The following is a 24,960-nucleotide window of genomic DNA, read 5'->3' as shown; positions in this document are numbered from 1 at the left end:
ATTTAGTTTGACCAGTTTTGACTATTGATGACTAAACAAAAAAAAAACATTTTTGAACAAAACAAAACTCTCAAAAGTATATTACAATCAGTTCACTCACAGTCTTCTCCAGAGTATCCAATCACTACTTCAGGCTCTGGGCCGCTGCCATAATCGTTCAAAGCTTGAACCTTGATCTCGTAGGGCACGTACGTTGGAGTTCCAGAGACAACAAACTGGGAAACGTTGGCCACAGTCTCTGAGGACCAATCCTCATCCACGTCCTTTTGTCTCCATTGCACTTTGTACTCCAGACCGGGCCCATTAGCCAGAAATCCTGTCAGAGGCTGTACAGAGAATTTATTTATTTTATCAGTTGCTGAAAAAAAAAAAACTTCATATATTCTATCTTAACTTCAGTGAAATGTTTGACAAGCCTTTACTTGCATACAGCCCACAATAACAATCTGAAAGGATAGCTTACTGTCCAGGAGATGACCAAGTTGCCAGGCTTTGTTCCCACTCCCTGAACATCTGATGGATTTTCATCAGGAGCTGGAAAAAAACAAAGAAATTGATGGTTCAATCAATTAGTGTTTTTTAATATTTTAAATATCGCATTACTTTTTTTTTTCTGAAGGGTGACCATGTTAATCACCTGAAGGGTTGGTCCTGTATTGGCTTGACGGCTGGCTAGGCTGGCTGTAGCCAACGCCATTCAGAGCCAGGACTCTGAAGGAGTAGTAGACGTAAGGAGAGAGGTTTAACTGCACCGTGGTGCTAGTACCAGGAGCATCTGTCAGGTTGACCCAAACTCCTGGCTGGTGGAGCAGATCCTCATATTGGATCAGAAACTCTGGGGAAGATTAAAAAAATAAAAAAAAAATATCGAAGTGTAGACACTGCCACAAAGAAACAGGAAAAAATATATATTTCTCAAGGCATTCTGTGTATATTTAGCTGTGGTGGCTCATTGCTCATCATGCTAACTACCAAGTTCCTGTCTTAAATCCCACAAAACTACAGTCGCTGATTCCGGGAAACATAAACTGAATCTGCACAATGGAGGATTCTGACTTTTTTAAATGTGAAAATGCTAAAAAGTGTAGTGTAGTTTGATACATTAAACATTTCATACTCTGTGTGGGACTGTTGTGTTCATCTCCGGGGGTCCAGGTGAGCTGAACGCTCCTCTCTGTCTGGTCAGTCAGTTCCAGGTCCGTCGGAGGGTCAGGGTTCCCTGCAAACACGAGGACCACAAAAAAATGAAAAGTCTCTCTCTGCTATTTGATTACAGCAAGTCATTGCTACTGTTTCGATGGGAAATTTGGGATGGGAAACTGAAAACAGAGTTCTACAATGCCCATGGAATAAAAGTAAACTAACAGAGTTGAGCTTTGGACACTGTTCAGTTAATATTACACCTGCATTCAATACACAGCAGGCAGTTTGTAAAAGGTTTAATAACATTGTTAAGAAAACCTTGTTTCTTAATGTATTCAAAAGTGCAGTATTATTTTGTGCAATTAAACATTTTGAGACCGTGCCCACCCACACAGGTGTTTTTACTTCTGGCTGATTATACCTCTGCAGTCAATCACAGTGAGCACAAACACCTGAGAAGGGTCTTAATCAGGCAGGTTAAGTAAAAACACCTGCATGGTTGAACAGTGCGTGCAGAGTTTATAAATGCAGAGAAATTATAAAATCCTTACCCAATATAAAACAAAACTAAATAAACATCAAATGGTACAATATGAAATTAAACAACCAATACAAACAACCAACATAAAATAAACATTGCGGTGAAATGAAAGGTCTTACAAACAGAACTTGACAACATAAGCTACAAAATCCTAATCTGTGGATATTGTTTACCGTAGACAATAGCTGGAGTAGGAGTTGGCTCTAAGACAGCAAGAAGCAAGTGTAAAGTACAAGAAGAGATGTTAGTGACAGATATTAGAAACAGCAGAAAAGCAGGGAAAATACTGTGGTATTGTGACACTTCATTAGAACTGATACCTGCTATTTCTGAAATTTGAAAGTGGTGAAAAAATGGTTTCAGTGTACTTCAATATTGCTATTTTTATATAAATCACAAGGCAAGGCAGCTTTATTTTTTTATAGCACATTTCAGCAACAAGGCAATTCAAAGTGCTTTACATAAAACATTAAACAGCAGTTAAAACATTCATTAAAGAGAATATAAAACAGCTAAAATAGAATGAGACAGGTATAAAATACAAGGATAAACAGTGCAGTGTAAGACATTAACTATTTTACTTGATGCAGCAAAAAATGCAGCATTAAATAGAAAGGTCTTCACACTTTGTTTAGTTCTGACTCTGGGGACAGAAAGCAGACCTGTCCCAGACAACCTGAGAGGTCTAGAGGGTTCATAATGTAGCATCAGATCAGAAATGTATTTTGGCCCTAAACCAATCAGTGCTTTATAAACCAACAATAGTATTTTCAGTTCAATTCTTTGAAAGACAGGAAGCCAGTGTAAAGACCTCAGAAATGGAGTGATGTGATCCACTTTCTTGGTCTTAGTGAGGACTCAAGCAGCAGCGTTCTGAATCAGCTGCAGCTGTCTAATTGATTTTTTTCGGGAGACCTGTAAAGACACCATTACAGTAGTCCAGTCTACTGAAGATAAAAGCACAGATACGTTTTTCCAAAGCCTGCTGAGACATTAAGTCATTTAACCCTTGATATATTGTTAAGGTGATAGTAGGCTGACCTTGTAATTGTCTTATTGTGGCTGTTAAAATGCAGGTCTGAGTCTATGACTACACCAAGATTTCTGGCTTTGTCCGTTGTGTTTAACATTGCCCATTGAACCTGACCGCTGACTTTTAATCGTTCCTCTTTGGCTCCAAAAACCAATACCTCAGTTTTGTCTTTGTTTAATTGAAGGAAGTTCTGGCACATCCAATCGTTGATTTGTTCAATGCATTTAGTGTTTGTTTTGGACCATAGTCCCCTGGTGATATGGTTATGTAAAATTGTGTGTCGTCCGCATAATTATGGTAATTTATTTTGTAGTTTTGCATAATCTGAGCCAGTGGAAGCATGTAGATGTGAAACAGAAAAGGCCCCAGAATGGAGCCTTGGGGAACTCTGCATGTCATATTTGTCCACTCAGATGTGTAATTACCTATAGACACAAAGTAGTCTCTGTTATTTTAGTAGGATTCAAACCAGTTTAGCACTGTACCAGAAAGTCCAAACCTGTTTTCCAATCGGTATAGTAATATATTGTGGTCGACCGTGTCAAATGCAGCACTGAGATCAAGTAATACTTTGAGTGAAAATGTGTCATTGAAGACTTTAAGAGCAGTCTCATTGCTGTGACTGAAGACCTGACTGAAAGAGATCAGAACAGTTGTTTAGTGACAACAAAATGTTAAAAATAAAACACTTTTTCAATTATTTTACTTAAAAATGGAAAGTTTCATATGGGCCTGTGATTGCTCATTAGAGACATGCCTAGATTGCTCTTTTTATTTCATGAATGCCTTGATTACAGCAGTTTTCAGGACCTGTGGGAAGATACCTGGAAGAAGAGATGTGTTTACAATCTGTAGAATCTCTAAAGCCAAACACTTTGAAACATTTTGGAAGAAGCCCATTGACAGAATATCAAGGCAGCAGGAGGAAGATTTCAGATGTCATAATGTCCTTCAGTTTTTTTATGGTTGATTGCATAAAAAGTGTGTCATAGTACTTTAACTATTTTTGCGTGGGGACCAACGCATATCCTATATCTGGTATGGAGGCACTGACTGCTTGTCTAAGCAGGACAGAAAAGAGGACTGAGTTGTTCCTTTGTGTTGAGTCTAAACCATTAACACTATATGTTGATGGATAATTTATCTGATTCATTACAATTCATTTTTTTTTTTTAAATATGTCTCCAGAATTCACTGTGTGTGATTTCCACACTCACAATCCCTGTTACATCTGGTAACCTGTTGATTGTGAAAGACCCTGGAATGCACTAGGAACATACCTACGACAGTCAGCATAGCGCTGGCTGAGTCCTGGTCCAGGGTGGTGTTCTGGATGCAGGTGTAGGTGCCCTCATCTTCATCTGTCACGTCTCTGATGGTCAAACTGTCCATGTCCACATCAAACCTGATGAAGATGATGAATTAATTTCTCTTTTCTCCAAGTTGTATCACTGTTTTTTCATGGTGCAACATGCAACACTTGATAAAATTGCATTAAAGGGGTGGTTCAGAATTTTGGACATAGGACCTAATTTCCAAGTTAGCCAGTTTGTTATTTATCAGTGGAGACCGTTTTCAACACTTTTCATCCAGTCCTTCCAGTTGCAGAGTTCGCTGGTGCTAGGCTAGCGCAAGTCAACAGTATCTGCTAGCCTGCCATTAAACCCACTCCACAGTGCACCCGAGGCAAATAAATTATAACGCCAGAATATCAATGTAAATGTCTGTTGATAGAATAATGTTAGAAATAAAACTACCCTTGCATTGCATTGCAATAGTTATACTTTGTTCACTGTAATTGGTAGCATAGGTTACAGCAGCGGCGGACTGATATTACCTAGGCTAGTTTCCATGACAATCACGCAAGTTGATCTGTGTGTCTTGATGTCCAAGCCAGCAGCAAGAAGCCACAGTTGGTTCCTTTCTGGATCTCCCAATGGAAATTTGTGGAAACTTTGTGGTTTTGGCTGTTTGGTTTATTTTTACAATTTCTAAATGCACACTGAAACACCATGTTGCCTAGTCCTTAGTTTCCAATCCAATGTTTCAATACCAATGTACTAGGCTACTACTAGGTGTCCTGACTGTAGTGCGCTTCTCTGTTTACTTTTTGGTGCAGTACTACTAACTGGAGCAAAGTAAAATTCCGCCGCTGCTGAGAAACTAGTCCCTCAAAATGTAATGCGATCATTGTGATGCAAGGGTAATTTTATTCCTAACATTATTCTATCAACACAGACATTTACATTGATAGTCTGGTGTTATAAGTTATTTGCCTCAGGTCTACTGTGGAGTGGATAAGACTGTTTTTAGTGGCAGGCTAGCAGATACTGTTGACTTGCGCTAGCCTAGCACCAGCGAACTCTGCAACTGGAAGGACTGGATGAAAAGTGTTGAAAACTGTCTCCACTGATAAATAACACACTGGCTAACTTGGAAATTAGGTCCTATGTCCAAAATTCTGAACCATCTCTTTAATTAACCTATTATAAGTCTTTGTACCTCTCATCATCAGGCAGCTCTCCATTATCTTTGAGCCAGATCACAGTGGGAATAAGGGATGGGTCATGTTTAACTTTACACTCGAACACAGCGCTCATTCCTCTGTGTACATCCTTGTACTCTGGCTGTTTCAGGATACGGGTGGGCTCTGAAAGATGGAGAAAAAAAGAGTTTATACTAATAAATAACAGCTTGACCTAATGGTTATCAAGGCCTAAAATATAATCTATTTATGGGCTATTATAGTCTTTAACAGGATAAGTGTCAATATCTATATCTGACCTTTAACCTCCAGGTAGACATGGTTCTCCTTGATTCCCAGGTTGTTGGAGGCAATGCAGGTGTACTTCCCACTGTGTAGTGGCTGGGCCACATGGATCTCCAATGTACCATTCTCATGGATTACATAAGGGTCATCATTCTTAACACTGGTCTGGCTGTCTTTGAACCTGCATGGAAACAGCAAACAACATTGGGTTTAAGTGTTTGATGGTGTCGTGCAGAAAAACTGGGGAGGCAATGGCTAAACCAACAAGACTTTGAATCTCACTGGCGTTACCCATGCAAACCTGTTCTGAATCTTACCATGTAATGGTTGGTATGGGTGAGCCAAAGGAGGCACAGTGAAGTAATGCAGGGTTATTGGCGATGACCTGGTACACTCGGTTGGGTGGAGTAAGCACCCTTGGTGCCTCGGCTATGGAAAGAAGCACAACATTATCTAAATCAATATCTCCTCTCTCTCACACACACACACACACACACACACACACACACACACAGTGGGCTGTGTGTCCAAAATGTACGATCAACTTATATATCTATATTCATATTTACAACAAAACAGATGAACTCACCAAGAACGTTGACAAAAGCGTTTGCCAACAGGTAACCAAATTCATTGGATGCGTTACACTGGTAGACAGCACTGGACCCAGTTTGCACATAGCTAAGAATCACGGTGTCACCATCCACCTTCCGACTGTGGTCCTCGGGTGCGTCTATTACAAGGCAACAGACAGGATTTATGGTCAACTGCACTATTAAAGTTTTGTGTATGTAGAAACCACTCATAACAATCCTGGTGCATTATGTTAAACTATATAGAATGGGAGTTTAGTTCCCACTACAACTCTGCATGTAGATTTATACTTTCTGCTGCTGGCAGGTGTTTTGGATATAAGTGTGCGCAAATGTAGTATATTCTATTTTTTTAAAAGCATGGTCTCATTTACTTACTCTCTATGGGGACTCCATTGACAAACCAGCTAATCTTGGGTTTGGGTTCTCCGTTGACTCGACAAGTCAGGATGCCGGTCTCATTCGGGGCGAGGATCAGGTTCCTGGGAGCGCTGACCCAGAAAGGAGCCGCTGTGGATGACAATAGGAAAGCGAGAGAGAGAGCGAGATTTATGAGGGAATGACGGAAAAAAACAAACTTGCAGTGCTCTTCGCTACATGATAAACGTACTTTAGGGATGTAAAAATAGTTGCATCCATGTTAACGTACGATTAAAACATGTCAGTTAAAGCTGACGTAAAAAACTAATTTCATACTAGCAATTCTGATGTAATGATAAAAGAAACTTACACAGTGCACCAGTACAGTGAAAATAACCTGGTTAACCTGCATACCTTTAACAGAGACCTTGATGATGTGTTGTGCAGTGCCCAGCTTGTTTGTGGCTGTACAGCGGTAGTCCCCAGCATCAGCTTCATTCACGTCAGAAACCTTAAGCGTTTTCTTGAAGTTATAAAAGGACATCCTGCTGCTCGGCAGCTCTCCTCCATCCTTCTGCCAGGAGATCTCTGGAGTGGGCCTGTCACAGAATTAAATACAACAGGATGTTTTTCTGCTATTTCTGCATTTCGTTTTGTGCTGTCAAATGCTTTTTTTTTTAAGACCCTGACGGTTTCCTATAAAGCACATTTGTTGTATAATACAAAAAGGTGTATTTCTTCCATGTGGATTACGATTTAAGCAGACGCCTACTTACAAGCCGTCAGCAATGCATTCCAGCTCCAGAGTCTCCCCTCTCAGAACCATCTTGGTGCTGGTGATGCCCAGAGGTGTCATGAAACCGGGGCGACGCTCCCCATCTGGGCTGTCTGAACACACGAGGACGCACGACCAAATCAGAACCAGACTGCAACATAAGACTTGGAGGCTCCTCTTGCCACACAATGTGAGGAGTCGGGTGAAACCATGAGCTCAGAGGGAAATTCATATTCTCATGAAGGAAATAGGTAGTAGAAACATACACTGTCATGAAGTGAGACATGAAGTGGATTGTCAAAGTGGATAGAACAATAGTCAGTGAGTGAGTGAGTGAGTGATTGCTTCGAGCATCATTGCATACTGTATGAACAGCACATCAGAATTAGAGAGCAAGGGGAATCTCCCTGAGGAGTAGCCGGTGGTTTGTTGCTATGGCAACATGGGGGTCTCATCTTGAAAGCAACAGCCACACACACATCCTTCAGAAGTTGTTAATGGAAGGATTTAGAGATTTCTTTAACGTTCCTTTGCCGAAAAAGGTCACAAAATAATAAAAGATCCTCTTCCACATCAAAAGGTGGAAAAAGAGCAATGCCATGTTAGAACACTAATATCATGCTTCATTTGTGGCCATCTGGGATAATCACTGAGGGTGTGCTTGATGTAGCAGATCATGAGATCAGTCCTAAGTGTGTCTATGATTCCAGGAGAGATGCAGTTAGCTGACATGTATTGTTATGCATGCTTTTAAAGGTTTCTCAAACCATCTTAGGCTTTAATAGTATCTGTATACAGAGGTAATCACTGATATTGCTGTTTTGCCATGTAAGTATTGTATTGTGCATTATAGTCAAGTCATGAAAAAAATATGTATGTCATGTTTGTTAATGTAGTCACAGAGGAGGGGATTGAAGCCAAGTTTTAGGTGTGTGTTGGGTATGGTTAGGCTATGGAGTAAATACAGGGCTGGGTTCACACTGAGGGGGCTGAATGGGAATAAACCGGCAGCACTCACCACTATAGAAATCAGTGACATTGTATAAAGCAGCCACAGTCTCATTCATTGTTTCCACTGTAATATAACAGAAAATCATAAGCATGCAAAGCTAGAAAAGAAAACAGGAAATGTGTTACTTTACAATGGCTTTTTTTCTCTTCAGTGTGTATCAGCAAAAACGTTAACACATGGGGATGACACTACAGTTATATTACTGTGACAATTGTTCTATTGCTAGAAGCATGTCATAAAACTCAGGAAAGGTAGAATATAGGAAGAACAGCTCAAACATGTATCTAAGGCTAATGCAGGTTTGCAGGAGCAACACATGGATTTAAAATGGTAGTTAAATCTCATTGATAACAAAGCGTGATAAAAAACATATCCGTAAATGTGAACTAAATGGGACTGTAAAAGGAAAAATATTATATTGGAATAATAATCAAGACAATAACAATATAAATGATCAGCAATCCAAAACTCAAATCTTTACTACATATATTGTGACAATTTGAAAATAAATGTATATTCCAATGTTGTGGTAAAGTGAAAAAAAAGTAGAAGTTCTAAGCAAATACTATTCAATTAATTCAGTGACTTACTGTCCAGCACGGTGACTGAGATGGGCTGTTTCTGCTGGATAGTTTGTGTGTGAGGGAAGCGAGCATAGCAGATGTAGTCATTCCTGGTGTCTTCTGGGAGAACGTTGGAAAAGTACAAATCTCCATTTAGAGCCTGGGACACTCGTTTATCCAGCGGAAGCCTCTGGAAGTCTGAAGGACGGGCAGAGAAAGAAAGTTGGTTAGTGGTCAGTTCATGGTTCATCAGGCGTATTTTCTATCAATTCTCTCCACAAATACCTCATGATTTAAGCTAGCATGTACAGACAGGGTCTCCACCATAGTGTGTCCTGACTGAATGTTGATTACACATTACAGTGTGCAATCCTTTTGTCTGGTCTATTGAATGTCCATTGAATTGAGAGTCCTATGTCCTTGTGCCATGAGTGCAGATATGTATACATGCAAAGGACTCACTGTTATCCATCCAGAAGATGACAGGAGGGGGCAGCCCTGCAGGGGGTCGGCACTGCAGCACTAGGGAGACCCCCATCTGCACCACAATGGCCTCATTTCTCTCCTTCGACCACAAGGGGGACCCTGCGAGTCACAGAAACATCAAACAAAGGCACTGGAGGCCATAGCTTCACAAATAGTGTGGATTATTTTTATATTTGTATATATGTCAATGTGTGGATCACATGAATTCATAATGTTTGCAAAAGTGATGAGATTGAGCATTTTGTGGAAGCTGGAAACTAGGAATCAATGTTAAATTCCAAAATGAACTTGATACTTGACTACCCCAAAAAATAACTGCAGTTGAGGCTCAGGCCTTTAGAATGTATTGTAATTTTTGAAAACCAATGGAAATAATGTAATTTAATATAATTAGAAGTCTTACTGGACTGTCTGATGAAAATGCTGTTGGATACAGCGGTGCCATGCTCGTTGTGTGCCGTACACTGGTATGTTCCCTCATAGGCCTCAGCCTTTTCCCCGCTGATGTCAATGACCAGAGTTCCTGAACCAGGCTTCATCAGGACTTTGGAGTCTTTCTCTACATCAAAGTGGGTCCCGTTTCTTGTCCATGAAAAGCTAGGATCAACAACAACAATAATTCACACTGTGTTTTCTAGGCTAGAAGCGATGAGGAAACATAAAAGACAGGAAATGACAGTGTTGGCATGTTTGTTCAAATCATCAAGATGCATTGTGGTCTCTTCAAGGAGACTGATTGTAATCACTGACTTCATAGCAGGGAGTTTGACGGATTCTAACTTGATTCAGGGGCTAGTGGCATATCTAAACTGTGTCTAATTCACTCTGCCATGTGTGTTTCTCAAGTGGTCTCCATGACAATGGTTGCTATGGCGATTCATATTTCCACAGTGCTCCAGGTTAAGTTGAAACATCTATAATTTCACAGAGAGGACCATACAACTGAATGGAAATCAGGGTTTCCTCTTGATTTCTGAAACTCTCAGGTTGAATCTTTAGCACATCATTATCATTATCAATATTTTTTTTCCCTCAATTATACTGTTGACTGGGATAGTAACCAGTGAAATATGCTAGCAGAGTGTGCGGCTGGGATGGATAAACAAGCATCAGTGGGCTGGGAGGAGTGATTGTCTCACCTGGGATGAGGCTTCCCCTTGGCCTCGCAGTGGATGACAATGTTCTCCCGCGGATCAAAGATGTAATCCTTTGGGGACTGTAGCGTTATAGTGGGGGGTTGGGGCACTGGAGAAACATGAATAGAAGCATAGTTCAGACACATGCAGTGAAATGTAAACATAGCACATTGGGGGGCTTACAGAATCAAGCATATGCATGCAACATGCATTCACACAATCAAGTATAACACCATCAGGAGCTGCAAACAGCTCTCTGATCTGATAACAACTTACCAGCCTAATGAACTGACATAAACCAAGCACCACTCCAAAACAAGCAAGTTACTTCACACAGTAACCGCATGCACATCTAACATTGCTAGAACACACAAAAGCAAGTTAAAATAATGTTTAAGTGCAAAAACTCAACACTAGAAGTCACAGTAGTGTTTGAGGCAACTTACATCCTTCCAGTACTTTAGCTTTTTGTCCAGTGTGACACGCCGTACCACAGTGATAGAATATTGAGGAAAGGTGTTAGTTTTTGCAAGCGGTAAATCACAAGTTTAGGTGAAATAGTTGCTCGTTCAAGTACTTGGAAGCATTTTATTGAGTCTGCCTGAAGTTTGGGAGATGATTTCCCTCTTTCTTTTGTGAAGAATTCTATGGCTTCAGTTCCATCAGGCAGGTGCAATCAATGCAAGATAAGTAGTTGAAGACATCATAATGTCATGATATACTGTTTATAGGGAGACAGAGTTCTTCAGAATTGCATTTCATAACTGAAAGTCGCAAACTGGATTCCATGCTGAAACATGCAAAGCTGAAACATAAGAAAACCAGTAAACTGCTGCTAAATCTGCAGCAACTCGAGAGCCCATTTAGTGGCCCATAGAGGCTGTAATGTTCTTCATTATGCCCCCACATTATGAAAGCGTTAAATGGATTTTCCATTGCAGTTCCACATAGAGCCTCAAGTGTTGATGCAAGCAAAATAGTTGGTAAAAAATAGTTTTTTTTAGAATTTATTATTTTGGTAATCATAGTAAAAGTGATCATGAAATGGACAATACTTACGATCAAGAGGCACTTCCAGCGCTGAGGTTGTGTGACTCAAGAGTATCAATAGCACGGCTCCAAAGCCTGGCACCCACTTCCTGTTCCTGTCCATGGTCAGGTGTGTCACGATGAAAACCTTCTGTCCAGATTCAACGACGCGATCAGGGCGGTCAACGGAGTGACAACGTCTGAATCCACACTGCAGAGAGGTACAAAAAAAGAGCAGATTTTATTTTAATGGATTTATTTGGACTACGTGAGCTCCAAAATGGGTCTTCACAATTGTTTTTTAATGAGAAGTGCATACACTGATAAGTCTCAAAATGTGAAATGTATATAAGATCAGTCCAATAAAAGAAAAGATGTGAGTACACAGAATATTTAGTCTGAACCACGAATGGAAAGTTTACTTTGCTGCAAGTTCATTGACATTCTTAAAGCTCAACATCTAAACTAGGGAGTGTAATTCACGGAAGTGGCTTGTCCGTTGGATAGCATGTCATCCTGCCAACGTAACGACTTTGGCAGGAGGAAAAGTCCAAACAAACTTGATTTTAGTCCTTCTAACTTAAACAACTTGCAGTCCTATATTCTACAAATAACACATGGACTGTTTAGGCAATCTTTGTCGAGCTAGCTGTCTTCACGTTGCATTTTTCTCAAAACAAGATCGCCATTGCTTACTAGAACATCCCATGTGCGGCAAGATTTGCCCCATCTGACACGTGTTTGCCTGTAAACATATGGCATGTGAGCGCACTCGGCCGGAACAATCACAACTCTGCTGCAGATATAGCTGCACACAGATTGGCACTTGCATGCACAAACGCACCACATAAATGGAAGCATCCTTGCCAGTGTGTCGTATGGATCAAAGTTAAACATGAGTGCAGGCCCATGAGCGTTAGCTTCTGTTGCAGGGTGGACCTTTAGAAAGAGACACAGATTGATATGTACAGCCGCCACAAACACGTAGAACCATGTTGGCATTAATGGGGAGTAGGACATTCTGTCTCTCTGTCTGTGTGTGCGTGTTTTTTTTTCCTTTTATGTGCTTTGTCTTGCAGTGTGTGAGCCTCTGTCACATGTGCATTAGCCAGAACTCATTTATTAGCAAATTGGTATTATATCACTGCACCAATGAGATATTTGTTGAAATAGATGAAATGTTTTCCATTGCATGAGCCAGTTAAATCGCAGTATGGGAGACAGTAACTCCTGTCAGCAGGCTGCGATGGATTTTCGAGATGGAGCAGTGTGTTGCTGTCAGGTAAATGGCTCAGTCCACCCTGACATCTTCATTATTCATGACATGCATCTTTGCAAATATAGACTCACAAGCACGTGGATACACAGGCAGAGCACACGCACAAATACACAGGGGGGTTGAAGTCTTCAGAGGCATTTGAAGGTGAAACTATCAAGCTGGCTGGGAGTCAGGTCTGTTACGTCTCTACTCTGCTGGAGAGGAGGCATGTCTGATGACATAGGGAGAGTATCGGTAATGAACACACACACACACACACACACACACACACACACACACACACACACACACACACACAGAAAGTAGTGTGTCAGATTGTATCTAGCTGAGCTAGGCAGAGTGTGAGAGCTGATACACCCCCAGGACACAGCTAATTACGCCGACACGTCCTATTTGATATTACTCTCACTAGTTAATCGAGAGAGAAGTCAACTGAGAGAGAAAGAGAGCAACTCAATGTACTGCACTGAATGCATTAAAAGCAGGCCATGCATGCTAAATCTTCTAATCTCATTGTGAAAAAGGCAATGTTATATTATGCAAATGTAATAGCCCATCTTCAGATTAATAACAATAATGCTCCATGCTGCTGCAGCAAAAAAAAAAAAAAAGTCCTTCCCCCACAGCGACACATATATTAAGCCATGCTGGACCTCTGGCCATTTTCTCCCATTCCCCCATTCACCTGGTAGGGCTGCTTATAAGTGGGACTTTTGTAAAAAAAAAAAAAAGAAGGGGAGATGGATGATTGGAATTGATTAACAGAATATACAAATAGGTAAAAATCAAGACATTCAAAACATTATAGAGGATGGAGAGGAAAGGGAAAGAGAAATTCTATACCCTAAGGCAGGGTTCAACAATAAGGGTTGCCCGATTTGAATTTGAATCATGTTTTCTGATTATCATCATATCATAAATTACGTTGTTTGATTTGAATGTGCCGTTCAAAAATTGAGTTGACGCATAGTAGTGACGCATGACTGCCGGCTGTCTTGTTTTAAGAAGAAGAAGATGATGATGGCTGCGTACGAGCAAAAGAGAGTGTTTCAAGCGTCCTGGAAGAAGGCGGTAGAGAGAAGAGAGAAGAAGGGGCCAGTAAAAATGTACTTAGGGCATGTCGAATATTGTTTTTTACTTGCCCGACCAGAAAACAAAACAAAACATTGAACCCTGCCCTGAGGGGAGAGTGTGATACGAGACGTGTGAAAAAGGAAATGGGGCATCAATTTATGTACTGACCTTCTCCTTTTACAGTAGGGTAAGACCAATTCTAGTTTTGAGGCCTATATGAATATTTATGAATATAAAAATAATAAAATCTGCAGTACTGTATGTCAGCCAACATCCTCATTTTAACATTCCAAAAAACTTTATTATCAGAAACTTAGGGGTTTGAAAAAAGTATGAGATTGGGATTTTTAATTTTAAAAGAAATACAACTAAATAAAGACACATTCTCAATTCAAACTTCAATTGAGAAAGTCAAAATGTATATATCAAAATGCTACAGTTAACTGCACAGCAATTTTCTTTGCATGTCAGCTCTAATATGTGATATAAGTGATCAAAGCCTATTATCATAGGTAGGGGGTAGGGCTTGGTCAAGCTCTATTTTAAAGTAAAATTTGCTTCAAATTTGTAAAAATAAAAAAACAACAACAACCCTGAAACCAGTTATAGATTTTGGGGTACACGCCTATTTGCTTTCTGTGCTCGGCACGATACTTTGCATCAAATACTCGACAAGAAAGCTAACGTTCCTGTTTCTAGTCTTTAGGCTAAGCTAAGCTAACCCACTAATTATATATAAAGCAACTACTTCCCCCCAAAAAAAATCCCCAACGTGGAAATGTAATATAACTCTTTATTTTGTCCTGTGTGTCTGTCTGTTTTATAATGTCTGACCTGGGTCACATCTCCAGAGAGGCAGAGAGAGATTAACTGCCCCGGGGTAAAAAAAACCCAAATCAGTCGACAACACAGATGACTCCCCAAGCACGGGCACAAACAGAAAACAGACACAGACATACAATTTGCTGCCATGTTCAAATGTCAACATCCACAGCTTAGAATGCCACTCAGTGTTAACAGGCCTAAACTGCTTAAGACATTCCTTACAGCCTTTGATTTGCATGATCATGCACCATAAAACGGAACTTTTGACCTGAAGAGGGCAAACAAGCTTTCGTACCTGTTTGACCGTGCAGCCTGAATTTTCCATAGTTACAGGCTATACCACGAGGCTGTACTGTGCTGTGTGGTGGAAAGACATTTTGCTTGAGGCAAATATTATCCAAAGAAAGGCTCTCACAGAAGCACACATATACAGCCTTACATTCATCCTTAAGCTAAGTGGGTAGTAATCATTTGCCGTTGCTCATTTACCAAAGATGATGACAAAGAGGAGTTAAAGGAGGAGCTAGTAGGCAGGTCATCTCTCATCCTCCTCTTTCCCTCTCTTCTCTGACTCATTGGTCTAAGCCCAGAGGTCAAAGAGTCGCCCTGCAGCTCTGCCTTTCCATCTTGATCACTCTATCCCTGTCTTTCTTTCACTTCCCATCTTCCTTCCTCTATTTCACTGTCATTTTGTTCTTTGCCATCCTTCCTTAAACAAAGCCCATGAGCACATGGTGTCGTCCGGTTTGTCAAACTGAAATTGACAATTTAGGCCTCAATGTTACATTTGCACAAAGGAAGGTGTCCAGTGAATGTTTTAAAAGGACATTTTAAAGGATGATTATGGCAGATGTCCACAAGCCATTCCTACATCTATGCCCTCAAAAAAATCAAACCTTTATCCTCAAACATTCTCCCAAATGATGGCCGCCCTCTGTTGCCCCTTTCCAGCTTAACAGTGAGAATTTGCAATGGTAGCTATTCATTTAGTTATGGTAAATGAATGAGTCAATATGACTCACTCCCATACAGAAAGCCATTAAAGTGCACCACACGACCATTATATAAGTGCTTATTGAAAATTTAATTCAGTGGCGCGGTCGCACAGCAGCTACGCTTCAGAATTAATCCACTTTATGTTCCTGCTGGCCGCCACACATTGACTTCCCGTAACCTGGATCTATTCCCGCTTTTGCTTTGTGCATGTGGACTGAGCTGAGCACTCAGCATTTAAGGGGCTATTGAAATTAAATTGCTGTAGATTTAAACTGTAAGTTGTTCAAAATAATTTGGCAGTGGCTTACTGCAAATATCAGACGATGATGGACTTTGGTACTAGAATTCCACGTACCCACATACTTAATGTATCTGTTAATTTTCAATTTAATCAACATTCCCTTTTTTATCTCATGTTCATAGCTGCTCTTTACATTTGAAAGTTTAAAATATTGCATCCTGTCATGATGTGACATTTTGGGAAATACTTATTTCCAAAATAAATACTTATTTGCTTTCTTGCTGAGAGTTAGGTAAGATAATTGGTGCACTCTCATTTTGTCACCCCTGGACATAGACAGGCTAGTTGTGTCCCCGTGTCCAGTCTTTATGCTAAGCTAAGCTAAACTAAGCTAACCTGCTGCTGGCGGTAGCTTCATATTTACCGTACAGATATGAGAGTGGTATCGATCTTCTTCCCTAACTTTCAGCAAAAAATAAGCATATTTTATCCAATTGTCAGATTATTCCTTTAAAACAACCTATTTTTTACCCCAATATCTGTGTTGCATTTTCTATACTGCAACTCTATTATTGAACCGTTTCAGCACTTTGGACTTGTTGGAGAATTCTTCCAATAACAGGTTGAAACCGACATCTCCATTTAGCCATTTGTGTACAGTTCAATGTCTTTGACCAGGACATTGAACTATGAATTGCTCTCAATGAAATTACCTCAAAAAAGCAATCCCTACATATCTTCAGTTGAGATGAGAAAGGACTTTGAATATATTAAATACTCAGTATATAACCAGAGCCAACAATTCTCAAACACTAAAGAATGACGTGAAGCCTGCTGACACAAACCCAACTACCCAACTGTCTTCCTGCCTCTCAGTTTGCAAACCCTGAAGCAACTTGCTAAGTTGGTCACTCCGCAGCCTTCAGTCACACTGAGAGACACTGAGGCATGACAGCCTGACTAAACAGATGAGTGGGGAGGCAAAGGGAGTCATGAAGAGAATTAGAATGGGGGGGGGCAGTCATCTGCAGTCACATCAGATCACAGTAACAGAGGTATTTCTAAGACAATAGACACGACCGCTTTCGGCCAGACTGGACTCTCTCATCTGTAGCTCGGTACACAGACAGATCACTATTTGATAACACCTTGACGCCACAATGACAGTTTGTATAGTATACCTTTCAGTCTGTCTTTAAATTAAATTCAACATCAGTTGTATTTTCTTTGCAGGCTGAAATTCCACTCCTTTGGGTAGACAATCAGCACATGCATCATAACATACTAACCAGACGACACTGAACTGCGGTGGCCTTCAAGCATTCATACAGTCTGAGTGTCTCCAGTAACCAGGTCACTAGAATAGGAGCTGTGAGCCATGAGAGTCCCCACAAACCCACAGAGAGAAACTGCAGCTTAAATGTGAAGCCACCGTGACTGCAACTTTACTGTTGACATTTGAGAAGGCAGACTATTACACTTTGGTTAGGGGGGATGTGCTTCTGAATTTCTTTAAAAAAAAAAAACACACAAAAAAAAAAAAAACACCCTTAAAACTGTGGGAAAAAAACAAAATTTAAATATCAGTAGTTGAAACAAAAAGCCAAACTCCCTGAAACTAAAAAGATAGTGGGGAACGAAAAAGAAGACACTGACCTTTTATAAAATACACATAAACAGATACAGACCAACACCTGACTATAGCAGCTTTAATATATCGCTTTTTCTCACACATTAAGATGCCAGGGTTGGGGTGTTGAACACACTTCCAGTGTCCAAAGAGGAGGAATGCAAAATGTATAGCAATGCCAATGGATTCGACTTCAGGAGAGACACAAAGACATGCTAACATACCAGTCCTCTGTTTAAACACATGAAGTAAGGGCTGAACCCGAGTAGAGAACACCAACCTGCTTTTAGTCCTTGTCTCTATATCTGTCAATTTGATAACTTTATTGGCCATCTGCTCTGTCTCTTGTTCCCATATCTCTCTGTCTGTCTCCCTCCTTGAAAAACCCCCATCAAGCAACGGTCTGCCATTAACAAAGCCCATTGTAAGGTGATAAAATGGCCCTACGTCTTCAGGGGCACAGCCTTGACTGGACTTTTTGATCAAAAAAGAAAACAAAGGGGTAGCAAGGCATCGCTTATGCATTTTGATAGATGGGCCACTATTCATGCATGTTTCATATCTTTTTACTGAGTTAAGTATTATTTACTAAAGCACATTTGTGCCACAGACAATAGTTGGATAATGTTACACTTTCCTTACCTTGGAAAGTAAGGAGATACGTTATTTGAGGGATGGGAATAAAGCACTCACTCTCAAGGTAAATAGAAGCTATGCAGGGTGTGATACAATGTGTATTTTCTGTTAAACAAACACTTGACACTGGGAAATGCAGAGGTGAGGTGTGGAGTTTATTTTAAAAACAGAAAAGACTTCTAACTTCTAGTGAAGATGAGGTAATAGCAAACTTGTGTGGTTTTATTTACAGGGAAATGGTCACACAAAATGCACCAAATATGTTCACAGATCAGTTTGTACATTGGATTCCTTTTTACCAGGGGAGAGAGATACTGTGTGTTGTATAATTTTCCAACAGCACAAAAATGACAGACACTTATGCCTGAAAGATGACCAGTATATTCTTGTTGGTCAGTAAGCAGTGTAACTGTTGCTGTTTCCTTGTCCGGAATGAAAGATAGCGTCAACTGCTCATATAATGGGAAGCCGTCTGCTACAAGTTATTGTAAAATAAGCTTTCACTAACACCACTTCTTTGCAGTAAAAAGGACAGAACTGGCAGCCTCTTTGTGTCCTATAGCCCCCAAACCGGATCACACACAGCCACCTAATCACAACAAACTATCTCAGCCTCTTTTTGCACGTGTGCACATACACACAGAGGGCCTTCCCTGTTTGGGGTCAGTTTTTCTAGCACCATCCGCAGAATCCCCCAGCGCCTGCTTTTTTCTGAGGCTTTGTGAAGTGCTGATGGTCAGCACGCCGCCCCCTCCCTCATCCGCACTTCTACAACCACCACATGGGGGCCATTGTCCTTGATGTTGTTTACCACTGGGATAACGCTGAAATGGCAGGGGTGTTCTAGGGCACAAGGTGATGCCTCCGGGAATAAAAAAAATATCCCCACAATTCAAACGGGTTCTTTAATGCCTCAGAAAGTGTGCAGTAATGACAGAAAAGCAAATGCAGAAATATATGGTTTGAAAAATTGGTTTTGAACCAATTTTTAAACCAATTCTGCTGTGTCCAAAAAAACAAGATTCTTTACAGACAAAAGGGGCAGTGTCATCTGCATAGGTGTGTGCATAATTCTTCATTTAAATATAGTTTTAAAACTTGGGGTGTTGTATGAGTATGGTGTTGGAAGTACGGTCTCAAAAGACAAATGTACATCAACATTTGACCAATTTGACATTAAGCCAAGTTCTTAACCAAGGCCATATACAATAAAAGAGAAGGTAAAGCTTGTGCCCATTGCTCAAGGAGGCATATGACAGCATACCGCAGAAACACCTATCTTGGAGAGCACGCACGCACTTATACAACAGAAGAAAAACTGAAAGGGAAACTTATATTTATCTACGTAATGTTATTCTGTGTAATTAAATGGTTTAACAATGAAATATAGAACTACACTCCAGACCAGAGTCTCTGGTAATAGTGACGACCAAAGATTAAGAGACAAAGAGCTGCTGAGCCCTCCTCCTATAACCAACTTAACCCTGTTGCAGTGAGTTCCCATGCATCTCCCAGCACTTTTAAACCCCTGATATGCATAGCCTAAGAGAAGTATATTATTGTCATTTCCTGTTCCCGTTTCATTTTTCCTATTCAGGGAATGTGAGCGGCCCTGCCCTTCCATGAAGTGAATCTTAACAGCTTTGCTCCAGGTACATTCAGGTAACAGAGTGATCCTCCCTGAAAAGGTGAAACAAGGGGAAGGGAAGGACATCTCAGAAGATGTCACACCTGACATCTTATAAAAGGACTGATGATAAAATGATTACAAAAATAAAGCTCAATCTTAAGTGTTCTTTAAGTGTTTTTGTAAACTAAAAATACAAAGGATTATGTATGTATTTAAAATACAAGCAATGAACATTCAAAAATATATTCAAATTACTGTAAATTGTGATTTTGTTAAACCAAGAGTGCAGTATTAAGCACTAGACTCAACCATGTTTAACTCATAAAAAGCCATTACTGATAGCTGCCATTACAATTCGCTTCATCTGACATCCAATTATAGCACTGTGATATTTGGACAATTGCACACATTTTGCCACGTGTACGGACCGGTTTGTTGGTTGCCCGGGGCTTGGTTGGGTGTTGGGTGTGTGCCCATGTGCGCTGTGTGTGTGTGTGTGTGTGTGTGTGTGTGTGTGTGTGTGTGTGTGTGTGTGTGTCGCCTTCTAAGGTCATCTCATCAAAAGCTGTGGGCTCAGCCAGAGCAGAGGGTCATGCTCGCTATATGTGTGTGTGTGGGGGGTTTTATTTGTGTGTATCTGTGCTTGTGTGTGCGTGTATTTATGTACAATTTTGTATGACATTAAAACTACAAACTGAACCTTGTGTCCGATCATTTTCTAGCCTATAAAGTGATACATTCTAGTGGAAACAGAGGTTTGGGTGTAGCAGTTAATTTGTTGCATCAATGCATTTTTCATAAATACAGTATGTGTCAACCTGTTATAGAAAATATCTGAGCAATAATCAGCTTTATATGAAACACATAATTCCTTTAAAAAATTGATTATTTTCCAAATGCAGCACATCACACACCCCTTATTCTGCCACAGAATAAGAGTGACTTCCTCTGGCAGTTGCTCCATATTAGTCATGTATTGCTGTCTTTTTGGTTACCCCCAAATATTTTATCCAATCAGTGTATTTCTCTCTCCCATTTACCAGTCATAAACTCCCTTCCCTTTCAAATGAATCAAAATCTAAATAATATCATCTTTCAGTCTGCTGCTCCCACCACTTTAAGAGTCCAGTATATAGCGATCCAGTACATTAAGGTGTAAAACCGTCTGCAAAATCACTGTTATAAAGTTTGAAGCATGTGCCAGGTTTTAATTCCTATACCCTAGTAAATTGAACAGAAACCAATGGCTGTAATAACACAAAAAGTATCTTAAAAACTGAGGGCCAGATGTACTAACGCTTTGGCGCCCACTTCAGGCGTATTTGTTTTGCAACGTGCGCGTAAAAGCATGGCGAGGTATGTACAAACAGGCCGCACTGATGTAAAAGCGCAGGCTGCCTGTCGCGGGGACCGACAATGGCAAATTGCGCTTTTCCGTGTCATGCATATGCATTCATGGGAGGGTGAAGGAGAAAGTGGGAGTTTCCCATAAAGAGATGGGAGGAGAAGCGTAAAGTGCGCCTAATTATGTATGTACAAAATTCTGCACCTCTATTTTGCGGTGAAAATTCTCTGCCTCTTAAAAGCAGGTGTAAACCAGCCGCAAGCGGGTTTCCTCGTATATGCCTCCTGGTGAAAAGGCAACAGTAATCCGAGCAAGACGAAGATAGGCCAAGGAGACGAGCTGAAAAGATTTTTGCCACAAGGATCACACTTTTTCAGTTGAGTGAACACGAAATCATTAAGCGTTACAGATTAAGCAGCCATACAATATTACAGTTACTGGAAGAAATCAAAGATGACATTGAATCTCCGACTCAGCGTTCACATTCCATTCCAGCAGTTGTTAAACTCCTCGCTGCATTACAAATATTGGCATCAGGATGATTTCAAACAGTCATAGCATACAAGTACTTAACGCTTTGCTACAGCGCACTAGTCAATACATACATTATGTACCTCATAAACAAGCAGATCATCTTCGTTATCGCTAAATCTTTGTTTTGACTGACTTTTGGTGGCTGATCCATGATAGAAAGATGCGTGCAATTTACGGTATAGTGGGCGGAGAAAGGCGCTGATTACCCAATGAACTACAGGTTTGGTAAATACGACGTGAGCTGAAGTATCACAGCGTGCGCTTTCTGCGGGTTGCCCATGGCGCTGACAACGCTACATTCGCAAATGTACGTACATCTGACCCTGAGTATCTTAAACAGTATGTTTTAGATAATGTTCAGCAGTGGTGTATAATTTACAAAATAAACTTGTAGCTGATGGGCAAAACCATGCAAAATAGCACCTACAATCAATAGTTGGTCTCATTTTAATACAGTGTGACAATGTGAACCTAGCCACATAAATCCAGCTGGGCTTGTAAACCAGCCAAGTCTCATTGCTATGCCTGGGTGCTACTGCTCAGTAAAAGGTATTGATGAGCAGATGGATGCACGTGGCCTTGGTACGTGACTCTGGGCTTTACTGTGATGTGAGTTACAGTGTGTGTGCATTTGTATGTAGTGTCTGTGTGTCCTTCAGGTCAAGACTGTTATACCTTTTATGGCTGATGTTCCTACTGTACACATCTTTTCCATTTTACTAGGTCGATCAAGGTCTGAAGACCTTGTTTGTAGCAGCGTCATCATACCCTTCAAAGGCGGAGTATGGGATGCTCGGCATACTGATGATGTAACTATTCTTAGGGCTAAAAATGCAAAGTTCTTCCCCATGGAGTGTCAAAATTGGTAATGTTGTGTTGTCTGGGGTGCATGAAAGTACACAGTAAATTGTATGGTGGTGGTGAAAAGGCAACAATAAGGATAGATATATAGAAATATAAGGATAAAATAATAAAAGAGAGGTAGTGCATGGGGTGGATTGAAGTAGATCAGGCTGAAATGTTATAGGAGAGAAAAGTGCCCTGATGGGATGGGAACGGGGCAGGAGGTGAGAAGGGGGAGGGGACTGATTGACATGTTATGGCAGAGCAACAAGCTGGCATTCCCCTTTTTCTTCTCCTCCACCCATCTGTTCGTCAGGATTACTCATATAGAGAGAGGGGTGGAGGAGGTGAGGGGAAGCTGTAGGAGGGCAAAGACTGGGTTAGGAGAGGAGATCCATCACCACAACCTACAATAACTGAATTCAAACCACTTTTCCATGACATCTTTTCAGTAAACTGCTGTAATAATGACTCACTGTTAAAATTATGGATCAGTGCAATATAGTAGAGTGCTCTCATGGGGCTATTCAGGTAGCAGTGATAGTAATGAGAGGTGGAAACATTGTAGTGGTGTGTTATGTAATACTGTACTGCAGCGCCTGCTCTACTTACTAAGACATGGCTCCCTACTGACAGATATTTAGTTATATTTTATATTTTAGTTTTATGGGTTTTCCACAAGGCTTATACAGCATGATGTGTACTGCTGGCCTGTTATCTGTAGAGTTTTCAACAAAAACTTCACATTCAGTGTTACTCTTCAGAATGCATTGTGTGTATCCATAAGGCAAATGAGTCAGGTGCATTTCTTTCCTCATACAACATTTGCAAAGCCAATAATGTTTAAACCGCTGGAAAACAACTGTATTGTTTTTTGGAAATAATAAAATAAAATACATAGAAATGAACAATTTGGAAAAATGTGCTGTTTTATTTCATGCATTATGCCTGCGTGTGTGAAATAGCATCTGTGTTCTCTCTGTTTTGTGTGTGTGGTGTGTCCAGTATGCACATGAGTGTGTCATGTGTCAGCAGGTGAGCAGCAGGTGATGCCAGGACATGTGGCTCCTATTTTTTCAGTCGCATTCAAACAAAGTCCTCGTCCAAATACATGCTGGGTATTCATATTGTCCTGTCACCTTTCTGGGTATGGACATTCTGTTATTTTCAGTGTTGTTGTTGTTGTTGTTTTTAATTGACGCTTAAGGCTTTTTGTTTTGTTTACATTTCATTGTATTCCAAAAAAATTGCACAGCTTTTAGCAGCACGTTGGCTGAATTAGGGATTGATCTTTAACTCTTCCACTAACAGAACAGTCTTTTAAACATAAGTCCAAACTGACACCACATCTACTCACTAATATTCTTTCACTTCCCTTAAGAGTTAATTTCTGCAGCTGTATAATTGTACTTATTTAGTTTTTATCATCTACAAGGCAACAAAACAAGCCTAAAACCTTAAAAAAAAACTCACCTAGATCACAGCCACAGGGAGGTTGCAACAGCATGAAGCTACTGTACTTTGCTGGGTAAATACATGTAGATACCAAGAGCACACAGCCAATACTGCAAATTGTATAAATCAGTCACTGCCAGCTGTAAGACACGCCTTAACACTCAGCACTTTCCATCCATGCTGACCTTTTGTATATGAAGTACAGCCATGGTTTAAAAAAACTGATAAAATGCCTTTCCAGTGCATCTCCAAACACGAATATGTTTGTAGTGCTGTCAGTGACAGCCACACTAATGTACATCCATTTAGTGAATATATGAATCCAAGCCATAGTACAGTAATCCCCTCAGGGTGATACTGAACACAGGACACAACAGCCCATATCACTGGGACACATGCACACGGCCAGACAGGTCATTAGCAAAAATTGTGATCAAAAGCTAGAACAGGAGGTTTGGGTGTTCAGGAGAGACGCTGATTCACACATCCAGTAACATCAGTGTGCACACAGCATGTAGGAGCAGAGAATAACATCACAAAACACCAAGGGTTACCAAGAGCCACATAACAGATACAATAGGAAAGCAGAGAAAGAACATTAATTTGCAATATCTGACTTACCTGTGAGGATTTAATCTGAGCTGCTGTCTGTCTTCAGGAAGTGGTTCAAACCTGTGACAATGAGAAGGACATCACCCATTAATGGGGCTGTTTTTCACCCAAAATTAGCCTTTTGGACTAACCAGTTCTTAAACGGTGTACACTCATGACACCACACGGTATAATCTTATTCTGCATGCAATCATAAAAACTGTGCAACGACTATTATCGCTGGTGATATTGGGCAGACTGTTGGTACAAAGGTGCAACATTTAAAACTCTTCATAGAGAACTGAAGTCCATGGTTGACGTATCTAATGAACACAGCCAAATATAATTGAGAGAAAGGGACATATTTGGCTCTCAAAGCTATCAGACTTGAATCCATTCATCAATACAGGTCACTGTCACACACACAGCATAACATGAAT

General features: G+C 40.5%; 1 protein-coding gene across 2 annotated transcripts in view; it reads right to left on the bottom strand.

Annotated features, from left to right (window-relative positions):
* nrcama (neuronal cell adhesion molecule a) overlaps positions 1–24,960 on the bottom strand; it is a 55,088-nt gene that overhangs the window by 9,214 nt on the left and 20,914 nt on the right. For both annotated transcript variants that reach the window (XM_078242958.1, XM_078242957.1), the window contains exons 2-19: positions 24,551–24,601; positions 11,472–11,652; positions 10,416–10,521; positions 9,680–9,873; positions 9,253–9,375; positions 8,818–8,988; positions 7,217–7,328; positions 6,855–7,039; positions 6,459–6,590; positions 6,077–6,220; positions 5,805–5,916; positions 5,502–5,668; positions 5,220–5,367; positions 3,998–4,122; positions 1,118–1,219; positions 638–835; positions 464–534; positions 101–326 (exon numbers count right to left, since the gene is read on the bottom strand). In XM_078242958.1, coding sequence (XP_078099084.1) covers positions 101–326; positions 464–534; positions 638–835; positions 1,118–1,219; positions 3,998–4,122; positions 5,220–5,367; positions 5,502–5,668; positions 5,805–5,916; positions 6,077–6,220; positions 6,459–6,590; positions 6,855–7,039; positions 7,217–7,328; positions 8,818–8,988; positions 9,253–9,375; positions 9,680–9,873; positions 10,416–10,521; positions 11,472–11,565 — 2,410 coding nt within the window. In that variant the 5' untranslated portion in view covers positions 11,566–11,652; positions 24,551–24,601. The remainder of the gene's footprint in view (positions 1–100; positions 327–463; positions 535–637; positions 836–1,117; positions 1,220–3,997; positions 4,123–5,219; positions 5,368–5,501; positions 5,669–5,804; positions 5,917–6,076; positions 6,221–6,458; positions 6,591–6,854; positions 7,040–7,216; positions 7,329–8,817; positions 8,989–9,252; positions 9,376–9,679; positions 9,874–10,415; positions 10,522–11,471; positions 11,653–24,550; positions 24,602–24,960) is intronic.

Source organism: Sander vitreus, chromosome 23 (genome assembly GCF_031162955.1).
Source record: "Sander vitreus isolate 19-12246 chromosome 23, sanVit1, whole genome shotgun sequence".
Taxonomy (NCBI): domain Eukaryota; kingdom Metazoa; phylum Chordata; class Actinopteri; order Perciformes; family Percidae; genus Sander; species Sander vitreus.
This window is presented reverse-complemented; position numbering and strand designations above follow the sequence as displayed.